This window comes from Zalophus californianus, chromosome 7 (assembly GCF_009762305.2).
Source record: "Zalophus californianus isolate mZalCal1 chromosome 7, mZalCal1.pri.v2, whole genome shotgun sequence".
NCBI lineage: Eukaryota > Metazoa > Chordata > Mammalia > Carnivora > Otariidae > Zalophus > Zalophus californianus.
The window spans coordinates 32,923,587-32,947,411 of record NC_045601.1 but is presented as its reverse complement, the minus strand read 5'-3'; the positions used below and the strand labels follow the sequence as shown (position 1 = coordinate 32,947,411).

Genomic DNA, 23,825 nt, shown 5'->3' with positions numbered 1-23,825 from the left:
TCTTTTTTATTTTTACTTTAGTGGTTGCTCTAGGGTTTTAAAATATACATTCTTACCTTATGATGGTGTGCCTTCAAATAATATTATGCCACTTCACATTTAATAAAAGAACCTTGCAACAGTTATTTCCATTTTCCCACCCAGTCTTGGTGCTATTGTTGCCATATACTTTATATCTATGTATTTTATAAACTCCATTTAAAACAGTTGTTTTTTTTGTTTGTTTGTTTTTGTTTTTTTTTTTTTTTTGAGAGAGAGAGACATACAGAGTAAGGGTGGGGTAAGACATGGAGAGAGAGAAAGAATCTCAAGCAGGCACCACGCCCAGTGAAAGCCCAGCATGGGCCCGATTCCACAACCCCTGACCATGACTCTAGCAGAAATCAAGAGTTGGACCCGGGAGGCCTGCGTGGCTCAGTCTTGTCAAGCGTCTGCCTTCAGCTCAGGTCGTGATCCCAGGGTCCTGGGATTGAGCCCCGCATCGGGCTCCTTGCTCAGCAGGGATCCTGCTTCTCCCTCTGCCTGCCACTCCCCCTGCTTGTGCTCACGCTCGCTCTCTCTCTCATTCTGACAAATAAATAAAACTTTTTTTTTAATTAAGAAAAAAAAAGAGTCGGACACTCGACCGACTGAGCCACCCAAGTGCCCCAAAACAGTTGTCTTTTAAAGAGATTAAGAATGAGAGAAAGTCTTTAATTTTTATCTACATATGTACCATATGTACAGTTTTTAGTTCTTTCTTGTCTCTGAGTAGATCCAAATTTCCATCTGGTATCATTTTTTTTTCTGCTTGAAGTTTTCCTTTAATATCTCTTCTAGTGCTGGTTGATTAACTCAGCATTTATATGTCTGGAAAAAATCTTTCTTTTACCCTCGTTTTGAAAGATAATGTGTCTGGATAAAGAGTTCTATGTTGCCTTTTCTTTATCGTTTAGTACTTTAAAGATGTTGTACTCTTGTCTTTGGCTTGTATTGTTTCTGATGAGTAAGTCTGCTATCATTCTTGTCTTTGTTCCTCTGTGTATAATGCATCCTTTTTCTTTTGGCTGCTTTTATGTTTTTTTCTTAATACTGGTTTTAGCAGCTTGATCATGATGTTCCTCAGTGTGATTTTCTTCACATTTCTTAAACTTGATATTTTTGAGCTCCTTGAACTTAGAGTTTAAGTTTTTATTGAATTTCAAACATTTTTGGCCATATTTCTTCATCTATGTATTTTTTTCACACTCCACTTCTTCTTTCCTTAAAACCCTTTCCTAATTAAATTGACTCTCTGGTCCAATATTCCTGTTTCTTAACTGTCTCTGTAATGTGTCTCTTACTTTCCTACTGCATCTACCAAAAATTCATGTCCTCATTGTTTCTCTTTTTATCTACTGTAAAAACTTGTCTCTATTTTTACCCCTCTCAAATCCTTCTTCCATATTCTACATGGCTATTATAGTGAATTTTCTAAAATATGCTTTCCTTAAAATTCTTCAATAATTGCCTATTGCTTATAGAATGAACTTAGACTCCATAGCATGGTACATAAGGCCCTTCATCTGTACTTGCTCTCCAGCCTTCTTCCCTCCTACATCTCCTCCACCCTCCCCATGACACTCTGGACTCTTTATACGGGTACCATGGAATTACCTTCAGTTCCTTAAGTGCATCATGCATTTTCATTCTTCTGAGCACACATTCATGCCTTTGTTATGTCTGAGAAAACCTTCCTACTCCCTCTTACTCCCATGTCTGAAAACTCCTATTCACTGAGCTGAAATATCTCCTTTGTGAAAATTAACCTTGTTATCCCTTTCCAATTCCACTGAACCTTGAGCATATTCTATTATTGCATTAACCTTTTGTTTTACAATCATTGTTTATTGGTCATCCTCCTAGACTGACTTCTGTGTGATCAGAGACTAGATTTTATGTGTGTATGTATTTATTTATTTATTTGAGAGAGAGCAAGCAAGGGGAGGGACAGAGGAACAGGGAAAGAGAGAATCTTGAGCAGGCTCCATACTCAGCGTGGAGCCTTATGAGGGGATTGATCTCACGACCCTGAGATCATGACCTGAACTGAAATCAAGAGTTGGACACTTAACCAACTGAGCCATGCAGGCACTCTGATTTTATTTATTTTTAAATACTTAGCAATGGCACATAGTAGGCACTTAATACAATGTTTGAGTAAATTAATGATTGGCTTATAGTAAGTATTGAACTCATTCTTCTTAAAATAAATTTAACTCAGATCAAATCATAATACATGTACTAATAAAATAGCTATCATATTTTGAGAGCCTACTATTTTTTAGGTACATGGTAGGCACTTTCCATACCTTATCTCGAATGTTTCCAACAACAATGCAAGGTATATTATCCTCACGAGTGGCCTATTGAAGGGAAATTTAGGTTTAGAGAGATTGTGAACAAGGCTGTGCAGTTAGAAAATGACAGAATTGGATTTCAAACTCATACGTATATATTTTTCTCTCCTTACATATTAGGAGTTTTGTCACATCACTACCCATAGTTCTAGCTCATCACCAAGGCTTCCAATAAGAAATGATAGCATTGAGGCACCTGGGTGGCTCAGTCGTTAAGCGTCTGCCTTCGGCTCAGGTCATGATCCCGGGGTCCTGAGATCGAGCCCCACATTGGGCTCTCTGCTCAGCGGGAGGCCTGCTTCTCCCTCTTCCACCCCCCCTGCTTGTGTTCCCTCTCTTGCTGCGTCTCTCTCTGTCAAATAGATAAATAAATCTTTAAAAAAAAAAAAGAAATGATAGCATTACAGTAGAAATTGCATAAAGAACATTGTGGATCATAATAAGGACTCAGAGAACTGATGTTACAGATAGATGGAAAAGGGAAATCTCTACAAGGCTATTACATGATGTCTGGAAAGATTTCTTTGGTAGGCTGTTTGGCCTACAAACATGCAGCAAATGTGTCTTGTCCCTTCTCTGATATGACTGTATGAAGAGCAGTCATGAGGGCACAAGTCATAGAAAGCATCCTAAGCCATGTGATTTGGAGTCTTTGCAAGGATCCTTTTTTTTTTTTTATAGTGAAAGATGGTAATTTTATTTTATTTTTTTAAATAATTTTTTAGTTATGTTAATCACCATACATTACATCATTAGTTTTTGATGTAGTGTTCCATGATTCATTGTTTGTGCATAACACCCAGTGCTCCACGCAGAACGTGCCCTCTTTAATACCCATCACCAGGCTAACCCATCCCCCCACCCCCCTCCCCTCTAGAACCCTCAGTTTGTTTTTCAGAGTCCATCGTCTCTCATGGTTCGTCTCCCCCTCTGACTTACTCCCCTTCCTTCTTCCCCTCCTGCTATCTTCTTTTTTTTTTCTTAACATATATTGCATTATTTGTTTCAGAAGTACAGATCTGTGATTCAACAGGATCCTACAAGGTTCTTACAAGGGTGTGTGGGTCAAGGGGTTGGCTTCAGGCTATGCCTTGGGGAACAGTGGAGGGAAGTGAAGACTCTAGAGTCTTCATCATGACAGCTTTGGCTGAGGCTGTGTGGGTTGTGCCCTGGCCCACTCAGGCTGTAGGGGAACTGCCTGTTGGGATCTTATCTCCCCTTTGTTTCCCCTAAGACCTATTAGTGATATTCAGTTTAACTGCATGCTATTCACCCCCTCCAATTTAACAGTGGTGAAGATGGGGTGGATGGAGGGACACAGTATAGTGTGGGATCCCTTGGGGGTGGAAATTGTCCATTTTTCACATAAAGTATCATCTGCGCTACTGAACCCAGAATAAAACTTATAAAGGCATGTTTTTTTTTTTTTTTCCTTTTTGAGATTTATGTCATAGAAAATATTTAAAATACCATTTTGGTATTTTGTTTCTAAAATTTTCTGGTGTGTGTGTGTGTGTGTGTGTGTGTGTGTGTGTGTGTGTATGTTGGAGATGGGAAGGAATTTTGGTATTTGGCAAGAAGAGGGGAGCTTTATTTACAGGAACTCTATTTCCTGCGGTGTTACAGCTAATACTTCGGGCGGATAAGTGCCAAAGGACAGACAGTGTGAGTTTAAATGTGCACTTGGGGACAATTCTTGATCTGTCCCTTATCACAGATAAGTTGCAAGTGGTGTGCAAGGAAGTTGAGTGTGCCACCCCAGTTTTTAGAATAGCCTGCAGATCTATATTAACATTTCTTTTTATCTGGGTAGATGAAGAAAAGGTAAGCTCAAAGAAAAATCCGCTGCTAAGGGGGACACAATTATGCTTCAGGAATGTGGAGGACAAAATGGTGCAAGTGATGGGAAGATGCTTCGGAAGCCTTTGTCATAGATACCACATGAAGTTCCTGAGAGTTGGGATGTGAGCTAGTGAGAACTTTTTTTTTTTTTAATTTAGACTTTATTTTTTTAGAGCAGATTTAGGTTCACAGAAAAATTGAGAGGAAGATACAGAGATTTCCTGTACACCCTCTGTCCCCCACATATGCATAGCCTCCCCCACCATCAGTATCTCCCACCAGAGTGATGCTTTGTTACAGTTGATGAATCTACACTGACACGTCATTCCACCCAGAGCCTAGTTTACTTTATAGTTCACTATAGGTATTGTACATGCTCTGGGGCTCAGACAAGCGTATGATGTCCTGTATCCATCATTATGGTATCATACAGAATATTTTCACTGCCCTAAAAATCCTCTGTGCTCTGCTTATTCATCTCTCCCCTCCCTACCCCACCCCTGGCCACCACTGATCTTTTTACTTTGTCCATAGTTTTGCCTTTTCTAGAGTGTCGTATAGTTGGAATCATATAGTATGTAGCCTTTCCAGGCTGGCTTCTTTCAGTTAGTAATATGCATTTGAGGTTCTTTTGTGTCATTTTATGGCTTGATAACTCATTTCTTTTTAGCACTGAATAGTATTATTCCATTATCTGGATGTACCACAGTTTATCCATTCACCTGCTGGAGGACATCTTGGTTTCAGGTTTTGACAGTTATGAATAAAGATGCTATAAACAAAAATAAATATAAAATCGAACTAAAAGAGTTAACATGAAAAAAAAAAGATGCTATTAACATCCATGTGCAAGTTTTTGTGTGGACCTAAGTTTTCAGCTACTTTGGGCAAATACTAATGTGTGTGCTTGCTTGATTGTATGGTAAGAATATGTTTAGTTTTTGTAAGAAACCATCCACTGTCTTCCAAAGTGGCTGAAACATTTTGCATTCCCAGCAGCAATGAATGAGAATTTCTTTAGCCCCATATACTTGTCAGCATTTGGTGGTGTTGGTGTTCTGGATTTTGACCATTCTAATAGGTGTATACTGATGTCTCATTGTTGTTTAATCTGCATCTCCCTGATGGCTTATGATGTGGAACATCTTTTCATATGCTTACTTGCCATCTATATGTCTTCTTTGATGAGGTTTCTATTAAGACCTTTGGCCTATTTTTTAAGTGAGTTGTTTGTTTTCTTATTGTTGAGTTTTGAAGAGTTCTTCACATATTTTGGATAATAGTTCTTTTAAAAATATTTTCTCCCATTCTGTGGCTCGTATTCCCATTAGCTTGACATTTTCATTTTCCACAGAGTGGAAGGTTTTAATTTAATGAAGTCTAGCTTATCAGTTATTTCTTTCATGGGTTGTATCTTTGGTTTTATATCAAAAAAGTCGTTGTACCCAAGGTCATCTAGATTTACTCTTATGTTATCTGCTAGGAGTTTTATAGTTTTGCATTTTATAATTAGGTCTGTGATGCATTTGAGTTAATTTTTGTGAAGGGTTTGAGGTCTGTTTCTAGATTCATTATTTTGCACGTATGTGGATGTCCAGTTGTTCCAGTATCATTTGTTAAAGAGACTGTCTTTGTCCCACTGTATTGCTTTTGCTCCTTTTTCAAAGATCAGTTTTTGTGTGGGTCTATTTCTGCGCTCTCTCTGTTCTGTTCCAGTGGTATATTTTTCTAGTCTTTTGTCAATACCAGACTGTCTTATAGTTTTATAGCTAGTCTTGAAGTTGGGTAGTGTCAGTCCTCCAACTTTGTTCTCCTCCTTCAGTACTGCATTAGCTATTATGTTATTTTTTCCTCTCCATAGAAACTTTAGAATCAGTTCATTGATATCCATAAAATAATTTGCTGGGATTTTGATTGGGACAGTTGAGTACTTTTAATGCAGTTATACTTTCTCCCTTGGTCTTACATGGCATTGTAAGCAAGATTTCTTTTGTTTTCTTTTACAAATCCTAGCATGGTTTATTCTTTTTTAAAGAGAGATTTTATTTATTTATTTGAGAGAGAAAGGAGAGAATGTGAGCTGGTGGAGGGGCAAAGGGGGAGAGAGAGGGAGGGAATCTCAAGCAGACTCCACGCTGAGCACAGAGCCGGATGTGGGGCTCAATCCCACGACCCTGAGATCATGACTGAGCCATAACCGAGAGTAAGACACTTAACGGACTGAGTCACCCAGGCACTCCTCTTGTGATTTATTCTTGTCAAGACAAATAGATATTTGTGGTGGGTGGGGAATAGTGATGGTTCCTGAAGCCCACTGTGTGACATCAACTAAGCAATTAACTCACATAGAAGGACAGCTGAACCATATTAATGCTGATCTTAAATTATTCTAGTAGGTAGAACATATTTTTATTACCACAAAGGAATTCACTTTTTTTTTTTTACCACAAAAATAAATTTTCTTTCTACATTGGATCAGTATCAGAGATCTCAGGTATTATAAACAAAAACAGAATCATGGGTACATACAGTGGATTAATGGTGTTATAATTCTTAGAGTGTGGAATTGCCTACTTGAAATTTGTTGAAAATTTAGGTCTTCTTTTAGGGACAGTACTTTATTTGGTGGGCTTAACAGAATTTCTCATTGCCTTTCTTTTATATTTTTAGTATTCCCCTAAGAAATTGATTGAAGATATTCTGGGGGAGACTTCTAAAATAACAGTGTCAAAGACAAAGGTTAATCTGTCACTTTAAGTAGGTATGATATTAAATAACCCAACTAGACCAAGAAAGAAAATTTTATCAAGAATTTGCTTCATAGGTTGGAAATATTTTTTGCATGTAAAATGCAAAAAATGTTGGAATATCAAAAGATAGTTTGTGTACCTTGCAATGGCATGTTGAAATGCTATTTTAAATTTTTTAAATTTAATTTAATTTTATTATGTTATGTTTGTCACCATACAATGCATCATTAGTTTTTGGTGTAAGTGATATATGATTCATTGTTTTTGTATAACACCCAGTGCTTCATGCAGTACATGCCCTTCTTAATACCTATCACTGGGCTAACCCATCCCCCCACGCCCATTCCCTTTAAAACCCTCAGTTTGTTTCTTGGTGTCCATAGTCTCTCATAGTTCATCTCCCCCTCTGATTCACCCCCCTTCATTTTGCCCTTCCTTCTCCTAATGTACTCCATGCTATTCCTTATGTACCACAAATAAATGAAACCATATGATAATTGACTTTCTCTGCTTGACTTATTTCACTTAGCATAATCTCCTCCAGTCCCATCCATGTTGATGTAAAAGTTGGGTATTCTTCCTTTCTGATGGCTGAGTAATATTCCATTGTATATATGGACCACATCTTCTTTATCCATTCATCTGTTGAAGGGCATCTCGGCTCTTTTCACATCTTGACTATTATGGATATTGCTGCTATGAACATTGAGGCGCATATGGCCCTTCTTTTCACAACATCTGTGCCTTTGGAGTAAATACCCAGTAGTGCAATTGCTGGGTCATAGGGTAGCTCTATTTTTAATTTTCTGAGGCACCTCCACACTGTTTTCCAAAGTGGCTGTACCAACTTGCATTCCCACCAACAGTGTAAGAGGGTTCCCCTTTCTTCACACCCTCTCCAACATTTGTTGTTTCTTGCCTTGTCAATTTTTGCCATTCTAACTGGTGTAAGGTGTTATCTCAGTGTGGTTTTGATTTGAATTTCCCTGATGGCTAATGATGATGAACATTTTTTCATGTGTCTGTTAGCCATTTTTATGTCTTCTTTTAAGAAGTGTCTGTTCACGTCTTCTGCCCATTTTTTGACTTATTTGTTTTTTGGGTGTTGAGTTTGAGAAGTTCTTTATAGATCTTGGAAATCAGCGTTTTGTCTATAGTGTATCTTCTCCCATTCTGTGGGTTGCCTCTTTATTTTGTTGACTGTTTCCTTTGTTGTGCAGAAGTTTTTTATCTTGATGAAGTCCCAAAAGTTCATTTTTGCTTTTCCTTCACTAGCCTTTGGAGATGTATCTTGAAAGAAGTTGCTGTGGCTGATGTCGAAGAATGAAACTCGACCATTCTCTAACACCATACACAAAGATAAACTGAAAATGGATGAAAGACCTCAATGTGAGACAGGAATCCATCAAAATCCTAGAGGAGAACATAGGCAGTAACCTCTTTGAAATGCTATTTTAAACTATGCTTCAGGTAAAAGGAAGGTAGCCATTTATCTTAGAGGTCACTGTGGAGACATACATTTATTCAAGTAGTAGGCAGAAGAAAAATACAGTATAATTTTAATCTTAAGCTGCCTCTTGTTAATTAAGTTGAACTAAGTCTGTTGAAAGTGGGACTACAAATATGGTCTTACTGGAATGGAGATACATGTTTTTTGAATTGCTGCCCACTCTCAGGGCTCTGTGATGAACCTTCCAGTAGGGTCTTAGTCTTGAGGATGCTTTGTGGAAATCGTAAGGTGGAAATCAGGACAGATCTGAAAGATTCATTTATAAATTTCTTTGGTTTTTTGGTTGATTGGTTAGTTATTGTAGGTGGTTAATATTTGTCCCATAGGCTGGATATTTTGTCATATTGACCAGGTTTTTCAAGCCAAGTGGTTGGAGATTTTCACATGACTATTTGGATTACTCTGGATTTCTCTGCTCTTGCTTTAAATTTTTTTCTTCTTCTTGCTTTAAATTAATATTAAATGTAAATTTCTGGCCAAGGTGTGCTATCCTTATAGCAAGATAGCAACATTTAAAGTCCTTTAAGGACTTTAGTCAACAGTTCATTGAACTGTTCATTGAACTCTCATGAGTGAGGGATGACTGAGAAGCCTAGGACATGGTTTCTCTACTCAAGACCAGATCTTTAGCAGAGCGGACAATCAGTAGTTGTTGAATAAATATATTAATAAATAATGCTCATAATTTGTGAAGAAACTAAGAAAGGAAAACCAGCAGGACTTTGTTTTGTCCTCTGCTGTGTCCCCGTAGGCTAGAATAGCCAGGTATATTGTAGGTCCTCAGTGCATATGTGAATGAATAACCAAATGACCATGTACCGTCCCTGCAGCCAGAGTTCTTGGAGCCACTTCCAGCTGGGTTAGTCAGGGAAGGCTTCATGGAGCAAAGGGATTTTGATTAGAGAAAGGGAGGGCCATCTAGAAATAGAGGGTGATGCAGAGGATCCTCAGGAGAGGTTGGAAGCTGGCAGTGGAAGCACAGCAATGGAGGCTGATCACCAAAGGTAAATTTTAGAAAGCTTAGGAAGACTGGTTTAAATTTTCCTGTAGAGACAATGGAGACTAACAGGGACATTTTAGAAATATTAATCGAGAGGAGAAGAGAAACTGTAAAAAGCACATTGTTGGGGCTTGTGATTAAATGGGTTGATGAGGGAAATGAAGCAGTTAGAGATGGTGACAGTCTTGTTTTGAGCTTACTTGACTTGGATGATAGTAAAAGCATAATCAGAAATCGGAAAGTCAGAAGGGGAAATTAACTTTTTGTGGGAAGGTTTTTGTGTTTTAAACCTCTTAGTGTTTGAAGTAATGGGAACACTTCATAGTAGACTGAGAAAAATCTCAGAAACACAGATTATTTGACTGGAGGCATCTTAGAGAGTGAGTTATGATTAGACTCCAATACAACCCTCTGTCTTACTGATGACGTGTCAGTGATGTGATGACTGATTATCTTAAAACTGACAAGTGTAGGGAACAATCCAGAGGAATGCGTTCTCTGGCCTAGGTGCATGGCACAAGTAGGGTGACAGGATGCAGTCATTTCCAGTGTTTTGGAGGGTACTTAGAGTATACCTTCATTTGCAGTTTGAGTTTCCCCTTCTTAGTGTTTTTATGGTTTTTTGTTTTGTTTTGTTTTGTTTTAGACAGAAGAGAGTACGTGAGCATGAACTGGTGGGGGTGGGGCTAAGGGAGAGAGAGAGAATCTTAAGCAGACTCTCTGCTAAGCATGGAGCCCAATGCAGGGCTCGATCTCACCACCCTGAGATCATGACCTGAGCTGAAATCAAGAGTCGGGCACTTAACCAACTGAGCCACCCAGGTGCCCCACCCTTTTAAGTTTGAAGAGTCATTGTACAAATAGTTCCAGATAGGTAACACATTTGGAGGTATCAGCTATACAGTATAAACACTATCTTGTAAGATTAAGATAAAATCCTTTAAGTATTACACAATATGTTCATTCCTTCTTACTAATAAAAATAGTCTTAAATTGCCCCAAATATGGTAACAGTAATGAATTTCTTTATCTTTCTTTTGATAATATCCTGACATATTTAGGTTCAGTAACTTCTATGTAGGTATTATGGAGTTGAAGCTTACTCAATTCTAAGCATATTTTGCACCACAAATGTTCTTTCTAGAACTTTTGATCATGAGTCTGGAGTGCCATATTGCCACTTCTGAGGGGAAAGCCGTTGCTAAGGGCTCCCACTGGTAGCAAGTCTAGATGAGTCTTTAAGCTATCTCTCGTCTGCTTGGATGTTTCTAGGAATGATGGTTATAATCAGAGTTGGTCCTGGACATGTGTTAAATAGAAGTGGTGGGGCTCAGAAGGAGGGTTGGAGACCAGTTCTCACCCTTAGCATATGCGCTTTTGTACTTCAATCCCTTTCATATGTAAGGATAGAAGATAATTATCCATCCTCCAGCTCACACCCTTAGTAACTGCCTGTCCCAGATCTAAGATTGCAAGTGAAACACTGGGCTTTTGGCTTCTGGAGGCCATGGGTGATATTCCAAAACTGAGCTGCGCTTTATGTGTGAGCAGTCTAGTTACTTCTTTTTCTTCCCCAGCTTTATTGAGATATAATTGACATATGACACTGTGTAAGTTTAAGGTACAGAATGTGGTGGTTTGATACACCTATAGATTGCAAAATGTTTGCCACAAAGACATTAGTGAACACATCCTTTACTTCACATAATTGTATTTTAAGATTGTTGGTATAGTGAGACCGCTAAAGCTCTGTTCTCTTGCAGCAGTCACGTGTACGGTACAGTGTTGTTAACTATAATTGCCATACCGTCCATTAGATCCCCAGAACTTACTCATCTTATAACTGAAAATGTGTGCCCGTTGGCCAACACGCCTCATTTTTCTGTCCTTGCTCAGTCCCTGGCAACCACCATTCTACTTTCTGTTTCTAGATTCCACATATAAATGAGATCACACAGTATTTGTCTTTCGCTGTCTGACTTCTTTCCCTTAGCATAATGCCCTCAAGTTCCATCCATGTTGTCACAAATCGCAGGATTTCCTTCTTTTTATGGCTGAATATTGCATTTTATATAAATACCACATTGCATTCTCTTCATCCATTCATCGACAGACACTTAGGTTGTTTTCTTGTCTTAGCTATTGTGAGATATATTGTGATGGACATGGGAGCACAGATATCTTGTTGACAATATGATTTCATCTTCTTCAGATATATACCTAGAAGGGGGATCACTGGATCATATGGTAATTCTACTTTTAATTTTTTGAGAACCCTCCATACTGTTCTCCATCATAGCTTCACCAATTTACATTTCCATCAACAGTACACAAGGATTCCCTTTCTTCCACATCCTTGCCAGTGTTTGTTACCTCTTGTTTTTTTGATAATAACTATTTAATAGGTGTGGGGTAATAACTCATTGTGGTTTTGATTTGCATTTCCCTGATGATTAGTGATATTGAGCACTTTTCATGTGCTTGTTAACCATTTGTATGTCTTACTTGGAAAAATGTCTATTCACGTCCTTGGCCCATTTTTAAATTGGATTGTTTGTGTTTTTGCTTGTGAATTGTATGAGTTCCTTATGTATTTTGAATACTAACCCCTTCTCAGATGTATGATTTGCAAATATTTCCTCCCATTCTGTAGATTGCCTTTCATTTTGTTGATTGTTTCTTTTGCTGTGCAGAAGATTTTTAGTTTGATATAATCCCACTTGCTGATTTTTACTTTCATTGCTTGCTCTTTGGTGTCATCCAAAAAAATCATTGCTAAGACCAATGTCAAGGAGCTTTTTTTCCTTTGTTTTCTTCTAGAAGTTTCTGGTTTTAGGTCTTATGTTTAAGTCCTTAATCCATTTTGAGTTAATGTTTGTTGAGTGTGCATAAGATAGGAGTCCAGTTTCATTATTTTGCATGTGGATGTCCAGTTTTCCAAGCACCGTTTATCAAAGAGACTATCCTTTTGCCATTGTGTTTTCTTGGCTCCATTGTCAAATATTAGTTGACTGTATATGTGTGAGTTTATTTCTGGGCTCTAGATTCTGCTCCATTGGTCTATGTGTCTGTTTTTATGCTAATACCATACTGTTTTGATTACTGTTGGATGTTCTGTATATACCTGTTAGGTCCATTTGGTTTAAAGTATAGTTCAAGCCCAGTTGGTTTTCTGTCTGGATGATTTATTCATTGTAGAAAGTAGAATATTAAAGTCCCGTACTATTATTATAATATGCTGTCTGTCCCTCACTTTAGATCTATTAGCATTTGTTTATCATATTTAGGTGCTCGAATGTCTTTCCCTTCAGTCATCTGCCTTCCTGGGTCAGCAGCTCAGTGGAAGGAGATGAGGGACTGAATGGGCATGAGAGATGAGCTCCTTGTGTTTTTTCCCAGTTAATGGAGACAAGGAAGAGAGTGAATGGGAAATGTCTGGCATAGGAGGAATAGGTGAGAATCAGCCCTTTTACAGTAAAATGAAAGGTAGAATAATTAAACCTTCATCATCACTAGCAGGGAAGTAAAATGGCCATAAAGTATTTTTTAAAAGATTTTATTTATTTATTTATTTAAGAGGGAGAGAAAGAGAGAAAACGGGCGAGTGAGCCAGAGCACAAGAGATCAGGGGGAGGGTGAAGCAGACTCCCCTGCTGAGCAGGGAGCCCGATGTGAGGCTCAATCCCAGGACACTGGGATCATGACCTGAGCGGAAGGTAGATGCTTAACCGACTAAGCCACCCAGGTGCCCCATGGCCGTAAAGTATTAACATCTAGTAATTTACTCTCATCATCCTAACTCTTGAAGAGTTTATTTCTTAAATTGCAGTGATCACACTGAGAGTAAAAAGAATATTAGTTTTACAAGCTTATTTTAAACCAGTTCCTAGTGGGCGTGCTGAGAGTTGATTAACAACCAACCTATGGGCCAAACATTTAAAACACTAGTGATCCTAAGCAGTTAGTTGATTGGGAAATCTTGATCACTTGACATTTGGCAGTGGCAAAGGAAAAGCAGACGCAGATCTAGTTGGTGAATTCACATGCCTGAGGCTCCAGGTGATGGGCACATGGACTTTAATAGTAGCAAATAGCCATGGATGAGAGAAGAACAAAAATTCTAGAAATGGGAAGCTTCCAGCATGGCAAGGTGGCATATTTTTAGATTGGGGTTAATGAATTACTTTTCAATCTGAAATCTTCAGGAATAGGCAGTTTCCTGTTTCTGCAAATACCAAATGAAAGGCCAAGCCAGTATTCTTGGATTTATAGATCCAATTTACCAGATTGAAAGGACACTTGCTCTCTTTAACTAAGCGAACTAGCCGGCCCCTGCATGCCAAGTTTCTGTGGCAGTATGACCTCAGTGACCTCTCTTCTCTATTGTGGAATGTAGGTGATAAGAATGGAGGTGAGCCCGATGATGCTGAACTGGTAAGGCTCAGTAAGAGGCTGGTGGAGAACGCGGTGCTCAAGGCTGTCCAGCAGTATCTGGAAGAAACACAGAACAAAAGCAAGCCAGGGGATGGGAGCTCTGTGAAAACTCAAGAGGCTGATAGGAATGGCACTGACAGTGACAACAACAGGAAGTGAGAGCCCAGTGCAGGCAGGCCCCCGCTGCTCCGTGAGAAGCATCCCGCTCCCCTCTGCTGGGTCAACGGACTAATTTGCATTGTGCTGTTTCAGTGTCTCTTGTCCAATCTGTGGAGATTGCCCACCACTTTCATGATCAATGTGTTCGCATTTCTGAAACACAACAGAAGAGAAATGGAGTGCTGGGACTAGCAGAGGAGATTAACTTACAGAAGAATGGCCCAAGTTTCACTTGCCCTCTGCCATGGCCGAGGGAGAGGGGGGAACTTTGGGTTATGCCTCGTGGACTCAAAGGGCATGGAAAGGGCCTGGCCATCAATGGAATACTGCCATTTATATTGCTTAGCAGGGCATTTGACCACTTTATCTGAGGCCAAAACACACACACAGCTAACAAGTGCTAAGTTTAAAATAATCACTGTTGAAATCGTTTTCCATACTGTTGGTCCATAATGTCTCACGTCTGTCCTACATCTGCTGTTGCTATGAGGTGATTTTTATTTACAGTCAATTGGTTTCATGCAAATGATATATTTTTGGCAAAATGCAACCTTTTCTATAAAACGTGGGCAACATCTTACAGGTTTCTTTTAACCTTCTTTTGATAAGTCAGTGTGCCATATTTCATGTTTTTCACTGGCATTTGTATGTAAAATGTATTATATAATTTTTTTTTCCATAGGCAAGAAACCTATTGGACTCCGGGACTTAATTAATGAAGCTTTGCATCGAGAAAGGATGAGTCTGAAGTCCAAAGTGAAACAGATAAAGGAACTTTTGTTAAAGCCTGAGACTCAGGCCAGGATTAGGAGGGAGCTTTTTGAAGGAAGATCTGTTAACAACAGTAATCAAGGAAACCAGGTTGATTTCAGTGTAACTTTGACATAAGCTCTACATTACTATCATGGTACCCTAGTCAATGCAACCTTGTCAGATTATTTCATAGCTCTTTGGTAAATACCAAAGAAGTGTTCTGATAGTGTCTACACAACAGGAAACCAACATTTGGTAAGGAATGAACAATTTCTTGCCAAAGAAAACTGATTGTGATCTGTTATTTTTAAAGCTAAACTTGTGTTTCAGCATGTTTGTTTCTGTAATATCAAGAGTTATTTTATAGAAAGGACTTAATTAGCTGTCGTGAGATGTTTCTTGGGTTCTCACAGATAACACATACAGACTGTGAAAAATCATTTACATACAAAAAATACAGTATTTTAAGGGTCACTTGCCTTCTGTTGATGTGATTTTTGTTGTTAAATCAGAAGTAGTATTGTCCACACAAGTCTATACCTAGTGTTACTTTTAATGGAAATTTGAATGTTTATTGAACACTAGTACTTGAATGAACATTTCTAAGTGTAATTATTACAATTACTGGTTAAGAATGTTTTATAACATCCATATGTATTATTTTTCAATGATCAAAATGTAGTTTGCTTTTTCATTTCTTAATGAATAAATGTTTGGGATTTTTATTTTCTACTTTTCTGAAGAGAAGCCCTAAGTCTTACTGTATCCCTTATAATCTGAATTTGTTTGCACTGGTTCATTTTTAAAGACAATTCTTGAAAAATTTCCCCCCATATGATAATCACTGGTAACAGCTTTTTCTGTAGTCATTGCAAAATTGCTGCTACTAAGAGATCATGATGGAGGGGAAATTGGAGATCAAATATGTAATCATTTCAAATGTAAAATCCAATTTACTCATGGATTTTAGCTATTTTTTCACTGGGTAAATTCGACATTTATTTATAAATGAGTTTATGCATTTTCATGCCTCTTAATAAATGTATTGTTTTCCCTTATTGCCTCTCCTCACTTTCTTTCTCATTCTTGGAAGTTGTTGGCTCTGTGCTGGCAGAAGGAAGTCATAAACAGGAGCTCGGATAGTTGTCGTGTTTCTTCACCTTTATTTATGCCCTTCTCCTTCATGCTCAGAGAGCAGTTGCCAGAACACCTTTCAACTTCAGATTTTTAAAATCACCTCAAATCAGTCAGCTTCACAGAGAATTAACAACAGAACATTAAATGCAAAGAAAATCTAAATAGCATCCCACAAACTGCTAATTATGTGTCAGTGAAGTGACAGCAGGAGCAAAGATGAAAGGAGTGGATCCTTCCAAATGTAAGACAGGGAGCTGCTTACCATGAAATCCCTTGGGGGTAGAGGGCTCTCCTGCTCGAAGACAGCTTCCTTAAATAAACCCGTAAGATAGGAAGCAAAGATATTTTGGGGCCCACCTTGTTTTTCAAATGAAGAAACAGACTCGAGGAGACTGAGTGCCTAACGCAAGGCCGCTGCTGCTGGGAGCTGGCTGAGAGCGACAACCTGGGGCCCCTTCTCAATGTTCCAGGGCTGTTTTCACTGTCCCCTAATCCAGGGTAACAGGATTTCAGGAGAAATAGCTTTTCTCAGCCTCTATCCACAAATGTCTTTATCCTCAAGGAGCTGTTCGAGTCCTTCCAAACAACTTGAAAGGCTGAAAGAGTGTTCTTTTTTGCCATCTGGGGTCACAGGTCTTTAGTTAAGAATCTTCGCTTCCATTGGTTCCATGTCTGTGCACCAGATGATTTAGGCACATTGTGACATTTTTCCCTTCGGTGACCCTCCTAGGAAGTTACTAGGACTGTTTGACAGATTAGGAAGCTAGGAAACTGGGGCCGTAGATGGTGAAGTGGCTGTAAAGCTAAATGGCTATTTATAAAACTAATAGAAGGTAGGGCTTCTTGAGACTTGGGTCTCCTACTTCAAAGCCACCGTCTTTCCACAATGCAACACGTCTTCTCCCCCCACCAAGTACAATGCATTTCATGAGTAAAGGATGGGTAACAAAGAGCGTCACTTTCTTTTGACGAAGTCAGCTCCCTCGCAGTCCTGAAGTTCTAAAAGGTATATGAGATCTGTCAGCTGATAGAATGGAACTGGCAGGGGAGGGAGGTGGAGGGAACCCCAGATATTTAATTTAGGGATTAAAGATTCTAATTCTTATCAATGAAATCTTCATCTAAGCAGGTTTACAAAAATAATGGAAAATACACAATAAAACATGTTTTCTTCATAGTTCCATTCTTAAAAACCAAGTAAGAATTTGTAAAAAATCTAAGTTTGGGATCTGAAATATTCAAAATGACCTTTACCCCACTAATTAGAGTCATAGAATAATCGCTTGTCGGGTCCCATCACCAGAATATATTGTCCCAAAATGGTAGTAGTTGGGTCTCGGTTTGGTCCAGGAGGTGCATTGTGACTTCTAGACCTTCCACCACTGAGAAGTGATTTTTTAAAAAAATAACTTGAACTCACAACCCTGAGATCAGGACCTGAGCTGAAATCAAGTGTTGGATGCTTTACATTCTTTTCTATTTGTGGTAGTTCTCATCTTGAGGCAGGGAAACTGCAATAGTACATACATTTATGACAAAATTCTGACATTTTTCAGTCACTGGAGAAATAGTAGATCCTATATGAATATTTTAAGGGATGTTAAAAAGTCATATTTGCAACAGCAGGACAAGATTCTGTCAGCTTTGAACTTGGTCCTATTTATAGACGCTCATATTACTGTATTAATCTACTTCTCAGTCTAGGCTAACTATAGCCCTTTGAGATATACTAGATTTATATAGAGAGCATACTTAAGATTCAAACCGTTCACTCCAGAACCGCAAATGTGCCTCCACCCAGTGATTCCAGCAGCCAGATGTCCTCCTAAGGAGGTAAATAAAGCAGTTTTAACTTGATATTCTAGGTATCATTTCAGACCTATGACCAATAAGATATATTTGCACTTTTGCACTCAATCACAGGTACATAAACCAGCTACCACATTAGGTCACAAATTAAGATTTATTTCATTATATAATTAAAGACAACAAACCTATAGTATATCCAAACATAACTTGAATGGATAAATCTGTTGTCAGTCATTGTTTTCATCATATTCAAGAACTCTTCTCTAATAATTTTTTCTTTGAACAAACTCTAGATGCATTTCTGAATCCAATTTTTCTCAGGTAAAGAGAATCCATATAAAAAATAAATAGACCCAATGTACTTAAAAGAAAATAGTTTCCAAGTGCCTACATGAATTTGATAGCAGCACATATGCTAACAAGACAAAGCCTTGGATTATTTCATTCACAGTAAAAATGAATATTAAAGAAATTCACTTTGAGTCAGCGAATTTAAAATTCTGATGCTAGCTACAGCACTTTCCCCCCAGATCACTGTTCTGGGAGTAAAAAGGTAATCTGAGAGCTGAAGGAAGGTGTTAATTATCATCACCAGCGTAATACACTCAAAACTACTTATTTGCATCTGTTAGGCACAACTGATAAGTTTAAGCAATTTAGGATGATTTTAAAATGTAAACTGCAGTAGTTATTCTTCTATATATTCTGTCATTAGTCATTTATTGGAAGGTCATTAAGTTCTGTTACAGCATAAAGCTAGGAATAATACAAGTGAGGAATCAATGCACGCTTCCCAGTAAACTTACGTTGCTTTCCCTTTAGTGGTTCAAATTATTTCTGAAAGCCACTCTCCTACCTATGTATTTCCATGTTATGCAGTATCCTCTGACCCATCTGCTTGCAGTCCTGTCAACTTGAGCAACTATATGGCATCTGGGGCTCTTGTTCTGAAGTAGCCTCATAGCGAATTGGCACGACTCTTTGGATTATTTCCCACACTTCCTGCCAAAAACCATGTGGGCGCATAGTCGCCATGATAATGTCTTTGAATCAAAGCGCACTGCCCTTTCTTTGCTTACTCTTTAAACCACATAGGTGGTAACTTATCCATAATTTAAAAAAAAATTTTTTTTGGTAAATGCTCGTGTGGGATCTATAAAGCTCTAGGTGGTGAAAGGACAAAGAATAAGTCTTATTGCTGGACAGGAATTACAGTGCTGAGAAAGGAAACATAAGTGATATGTATGCACCACTCCAAAAAATATCTGATATGGTAATTGAGACAGAGAAAATAGAATGAATATGGAACAGTGGGGAGAAACTAAGTATATCTTTTTAAGACTCTGGAAGGCAAATTTTGAAGCTATTTTTGTCAGGTTCATGCTTGAGAAATATCTTTATGGAGGGGCATGTGATAAGGGCTTTGGATGATTTCAGGGATTGTGTCACACTTAGTGATCTCCCAGCCTCTTTTGAACACCTTCCTATTTGAGGGGAACTTCCTGCCTTGTGAGCCCTGTTTCCCCAGGGTAGAGGGCCTGAGGTAGAGGCCAAGAACTCACCTTCTCAGCCTTCTTTGTCACTGGGGTTCAGACCTGGGCTGACCTGGGCTGACCCTGGGTCACCTGGGCTCCACCAAGCCAGAGCGTGACTCTGCATGGACAGTGGAGAGACAGACATCCAGCTCTTAGAAACAGTAGTGGCAAAGATGCCCTCTGGGAGCTCCCATACCCTGTGTGGGTGGTATACAGTGGCAGAGGTCACAGGGCTCCCCTGGAGCAGCTGGTGGTGTAATGGAGCCCTTTTCCTGCTGTTTGGCCACCCAGCCTGATTCTCTAGACCTTCTGGGGATTCTGTGAGCTATGGAGAATCTTTTACTATCAAGTTCCTTTTCCACTTAAGCTAGCTAAAGTTGGTTCTGTTACTTGCAACTAAAACTCCCAATTTATACCAGCTACACTCCACTGAATCAGTGTTCCCACACAAAGCACGATTGGCATGTTGAATTGGACACTTCTCTGTAGAGTGGGTTGGTCCTGTGCATGGTAGGAAGGTACCATTCCTAGCTTCCAGGCAGTAAACGTCAGCAGACTTCAGTTATTATGACAACGAAATATGCCCCATGCATTTCCCAAATCCTCTCCAAATGGGGGCAACATTTATGAGCAGAAAAGAGTCAGGATTCCTTTTCATGCCCATTGTTTCAACAAGTAATTTAGGCCTTAAAGAGGACATGCTCCCTGGGGCTCTGCCAACACTTTATCAGGTATCTGGATCGAAACAGAAAAACAAAACCACCTGCACGCTTTATGCAACATGAATCAAAAGACCCAGTTGCTGTACATGGAAAATGGCAGAAAGGACCAATTGTGATGGTAGTGGTGTCATTGTTGAAAGAATTTTAATGGTTTATATAATTTGGGGGGCAGACTTAGAATTCTAAAATGATATCACATGATGGGTAATATAATAATAAGGCTGTTTCCTATTCATTTCATAAAAACAAATATTTTACATTGTGTGCTTAATAGAAAATAATGTATAATAAACAGATGTAGGGATATTTTAATATAATAAATTAGAGATACATCAGAAGTACAGAAATGCTTTAATAAATGAAAAATATTAATTTTCTCTGGGAGGCATGCTAGAAAGATTTCAGCCATAAAAATGGGGAAGAGCTATTTCTGGGGGCTCCACTGATACCCAGAGGTGGCTTCCTGAGTCAAATAACATGCATGGAAATATAGAGAAGAGTTAAATGGAGCGTTTACATCAAAGGAATGTAATAAGTAGAAAAAAATGAGTCCATCATATTAACTCTATAGAGTGTAGAAGATTCAAACTTTATGTTTTAAGAGAAATGACCAGTCTTTAGTACACTCAGAATGCCTGCCTTTTATGCTTGTGATAAATAAACTTATAGTTTGTTGCTTTCCATAATGAAGTATTAAGAAAAAAAAATCAGTGAATTTCCTAATCTAGCTAGAAGAAAATGATATAAATTAGGATAGTTAGGCCCAGGGAAGATTGGATTATTGTTGACAATTCTTCACCCCTCCCTGTATCCATTTCCATGTGACTGCCTGCGTCTTATGACATAACAGTTACTCTTACCGAAGGCAGAGTGTATTTCTCTGCCCCCTTGATGTTGGGCATGGCCACCTGCCTTGTTTGGCCAATGGGGATGTATGTAGGTGTGAAGCAAGCAAAGGCTTGGAATTTGGAATCTGTGGAGCACACCTGAAACACTTCTGCAGCCTGGAGCCCAGCCCAGCCATGAGCAGTCATGTCTTTGCAGACATGTGAGCAAGAAATAGATGCTTACTGTTCTATGCCACCCGTTTTTTTGTTATGCAGCGTTACTGCGGCAAAAGCTGACTAGGTGGGACCTACACGTCAAACTGAAACACAACAGCAAATTTGAGCAAAATTGTGCCAAAAAAAAAAAAATGCCATAGTATTCAGGCAGGATGTATCATTTTGGGGCTATATGAATTCTGAATCATCTAATTTAGTTTAGTATTCTATCATTTAGTAGTTTTGCTTTTAAATAACTTACACAATATGTTTATATCTAAATATAAAATATTAGTAGTGATGAGTTCTGAGCGGTAGGATTACAAGTGAGTTTACTTCCTGTTTTGTGTATTTTAGTATTTTCAAAATGTCATATAATAAACATTCCTATAAATAAAATCTTAAATGCTACTTTAAAATAAAAATAATCTATTTAGCTATCAGACAGTTGATTTCGTTGCAGCCTTTACTGCGTAAAGATTGCATTACTCAGAAATAAGGCCCATTCGTTCATTCATTCATTCATTCAGCATTTCCCAGGGGCCAGATACTGGGCTGGCTTTTTAGGAAGTGACAGATCCATTTGTTGGAATGATGTATTTATTCCTTTCCCTATAATCCCTGCCTCCCCGCCTTATCACCCACCTCGTTTCAAACAAGACCTTGTCTTTGGTGGGGGGCTACAACCAAAATAAAAAGGAGGCTGCGTTTCATATTTTTGGCTTTTGAGCTCCAGTGGCCCAACTCTTTAAACAGGAAAAAAAGAAAGATTTGTTTATTAGAGAGGAAAAGTGGCAGAGGGAGAGAGAAAATCTCAAGCGGACTCCCTGCTGAGCACAGAGCCTGATGCGGGGCTCAATCCCAAGACCCTGAGATCATGACCTGAACCAAAATCAAGAGTCGGACACTTAACCAGATGAGCCACCCAGGCGCCCCTCCTGCAGCCCAGTTCTTGGTATCAGCCGTAGCTTTGGCAACATCCCAGGATCTTGCAGTTGGGCGCTGTTTACTGCCATTTCCCGTAAGGCACCAGTAAGCTAAACAGAATACCAATGTGTGGGTGAGACAGAGCCTTCCTCATAGTCACGGGTACAAAGGGAGTGACACTCAGACCCCTCCGGGAGGTTAAGAACATGAGGAAGGGGTTAAAAAGAATTTTGTGAGGAGGAGGTATTTGGAGCAAGCTGCACTTTATATGCTATGCTCTCCATGGCAGAATGTGTTTGCTGAGGGCTGCACCCCACAGACGACTCCATCCAAAGCCCTGCACGAGGAGACTTGCCCAAACTCTACCAGACTTTTAACATAACAAGATGAAGTGTCTGGGACGACCCAGCCCTTCTTTGCGTTTCTGTATGGAAAAGATTAAGGCTGCCAAGAGATGTGCCGTTTGTTCCAGCCCAACACTTGACCTCCTTTTCTTCTTTCACTAAAAGAAATTAAAATGGCAAAACCTTCCTCTGTCCCTTTGAGAAGTGTGTGTATCTCCTTCTACCCAGAAGTGTCTTTCTCAAAGACCTGAAAGCCATTCCTTTGAAACGTCATCATCAGGAAGAAGGGGGCGCCTGTCTCCCTCCCTCTTCGGGAGGGTAGAAACCTAAGTCCCACAGATGCCAGTCAGCCTACCCAGAGAGCCTAACCCTATTTCCAGTGACCCACCCTGCTACTTGCTTTCTGTAACTTTTCACTTTTCTGCCTCTGCTCAAGACCCTGCTCTCTCCCTCCCCACTCCCTCATTCTCCCTTTCAAATGCCAGATCCCCTCAGTGCCAACCTCAGTGGCGCTCAGAGGACTAGCTTCAGGCATCTGAGACCACCAAAACCCACCGTGGGAAATTTATAGGATGAGGAGGAGACTGGCTCCCAGGCGGGGGCAGGCGAGCTCGCTGTGGGGTTGGGGAGGGGAGAAGGCATTGGCCAGCAGAGGTGGGAGGCCAAGGAGGGAGAACGGGCCTGCTCAGGGCAGAACCGTATCCTCCGGGGCCAGGGAGGGCCTAGCAGGAACCCCCAGGAGCCCACAAAGAAAGAGGAAACTTCCGTCATGTTTTCTCCCTCAGGGGTGCCTGTGAGAACCAAGTGTCAGGTCCTGAGAGAAGGAAGTCACCCAGCCTAGGAAGCACTGTTGCCTCCCCTCATGTCTCCTCTGGCGCTGAGCTTCCACCACGGGAGGGAAAGGGCAGTGGGGGAGGGCAGCGCAAGGTAAGAGAACCAGCCCTCTCCCCACTGCAGCAGCTCGAGCGAGTCACCGCCTGGGCGCCGGCAGGACCAAGAGAGACCGAGACGGCGTGGGCTACTTCGAGGGGCTGGTGGAATAGATATTCTGCAGGAGAGGAAACACACAGTCCGGGGGACTGCTAGAATCGTCCCCCGGGGAAAGAGAAGGCAAATGAAGCCTAAAGGGACGGGGAAACAAAAACAAAGCTGTATTTGGCTAATATCACGAGTCTTGTTTGCTCAACAAACTGGTCGCAGCCAGATGACGGAATCGGCCTCCATCGCCTCTGTGGCCCTCCAGGACAGCGTCCACCCTGGGAATGGCGGGGGCGGGACTGTCTGTCGTGGAGGGAGCGGCTGGGCGTGTGTCCTCCATTCCTTCCCCCTGTTGCTCTGGACAGTTGGTTGGGTGACGCTCGACCCCCTCCCCGACATTTGAGTTTGAATCTGAGAGCAGGGAGCTCCTTTGCATCATTTCTGGTGGGAGTGCCAGAGAGGTGGCCAGCTTAGGGTGGAAATGCCCCTTTTGCTGCTGTACCG

At 40.0% G+C, this 23,825-nt stretch overlaps 1 protein-coding gene across 4 annotated transcripts in view; it reads left to right on the top strand.

The window, feature by feature from the left end:
* Positions 1–15,884, top strand: part of AKAP7 (A-kinase anchoring protein 7) — a 144,317-nt gene extending 128,433 nt beyond the window's left edge. For 2 of the 4 annotated variants that reach the window (XM_027603462.1, XM_027603463.2), the window contains one exon: positions 13,877–14,895. In XM_027603462.1, coding sequence (XP_027459263.1) covers positions 13,877–14,073 — 197 coding nt within the window. In that variant the 3' untranslated portion in view covers positions 14,074–14,895. Of the gene's footprint in view, positions 1–13,876 lie in introns of all 4 variants that reach the window. The other 2 variants (XR_003521662.1, XM_027603461.2) reach the window with 2 other exon arrangements.
* The last annotated feature ends 7,941 nt before the right edge of the window (positions 15,885–23,825 follow it).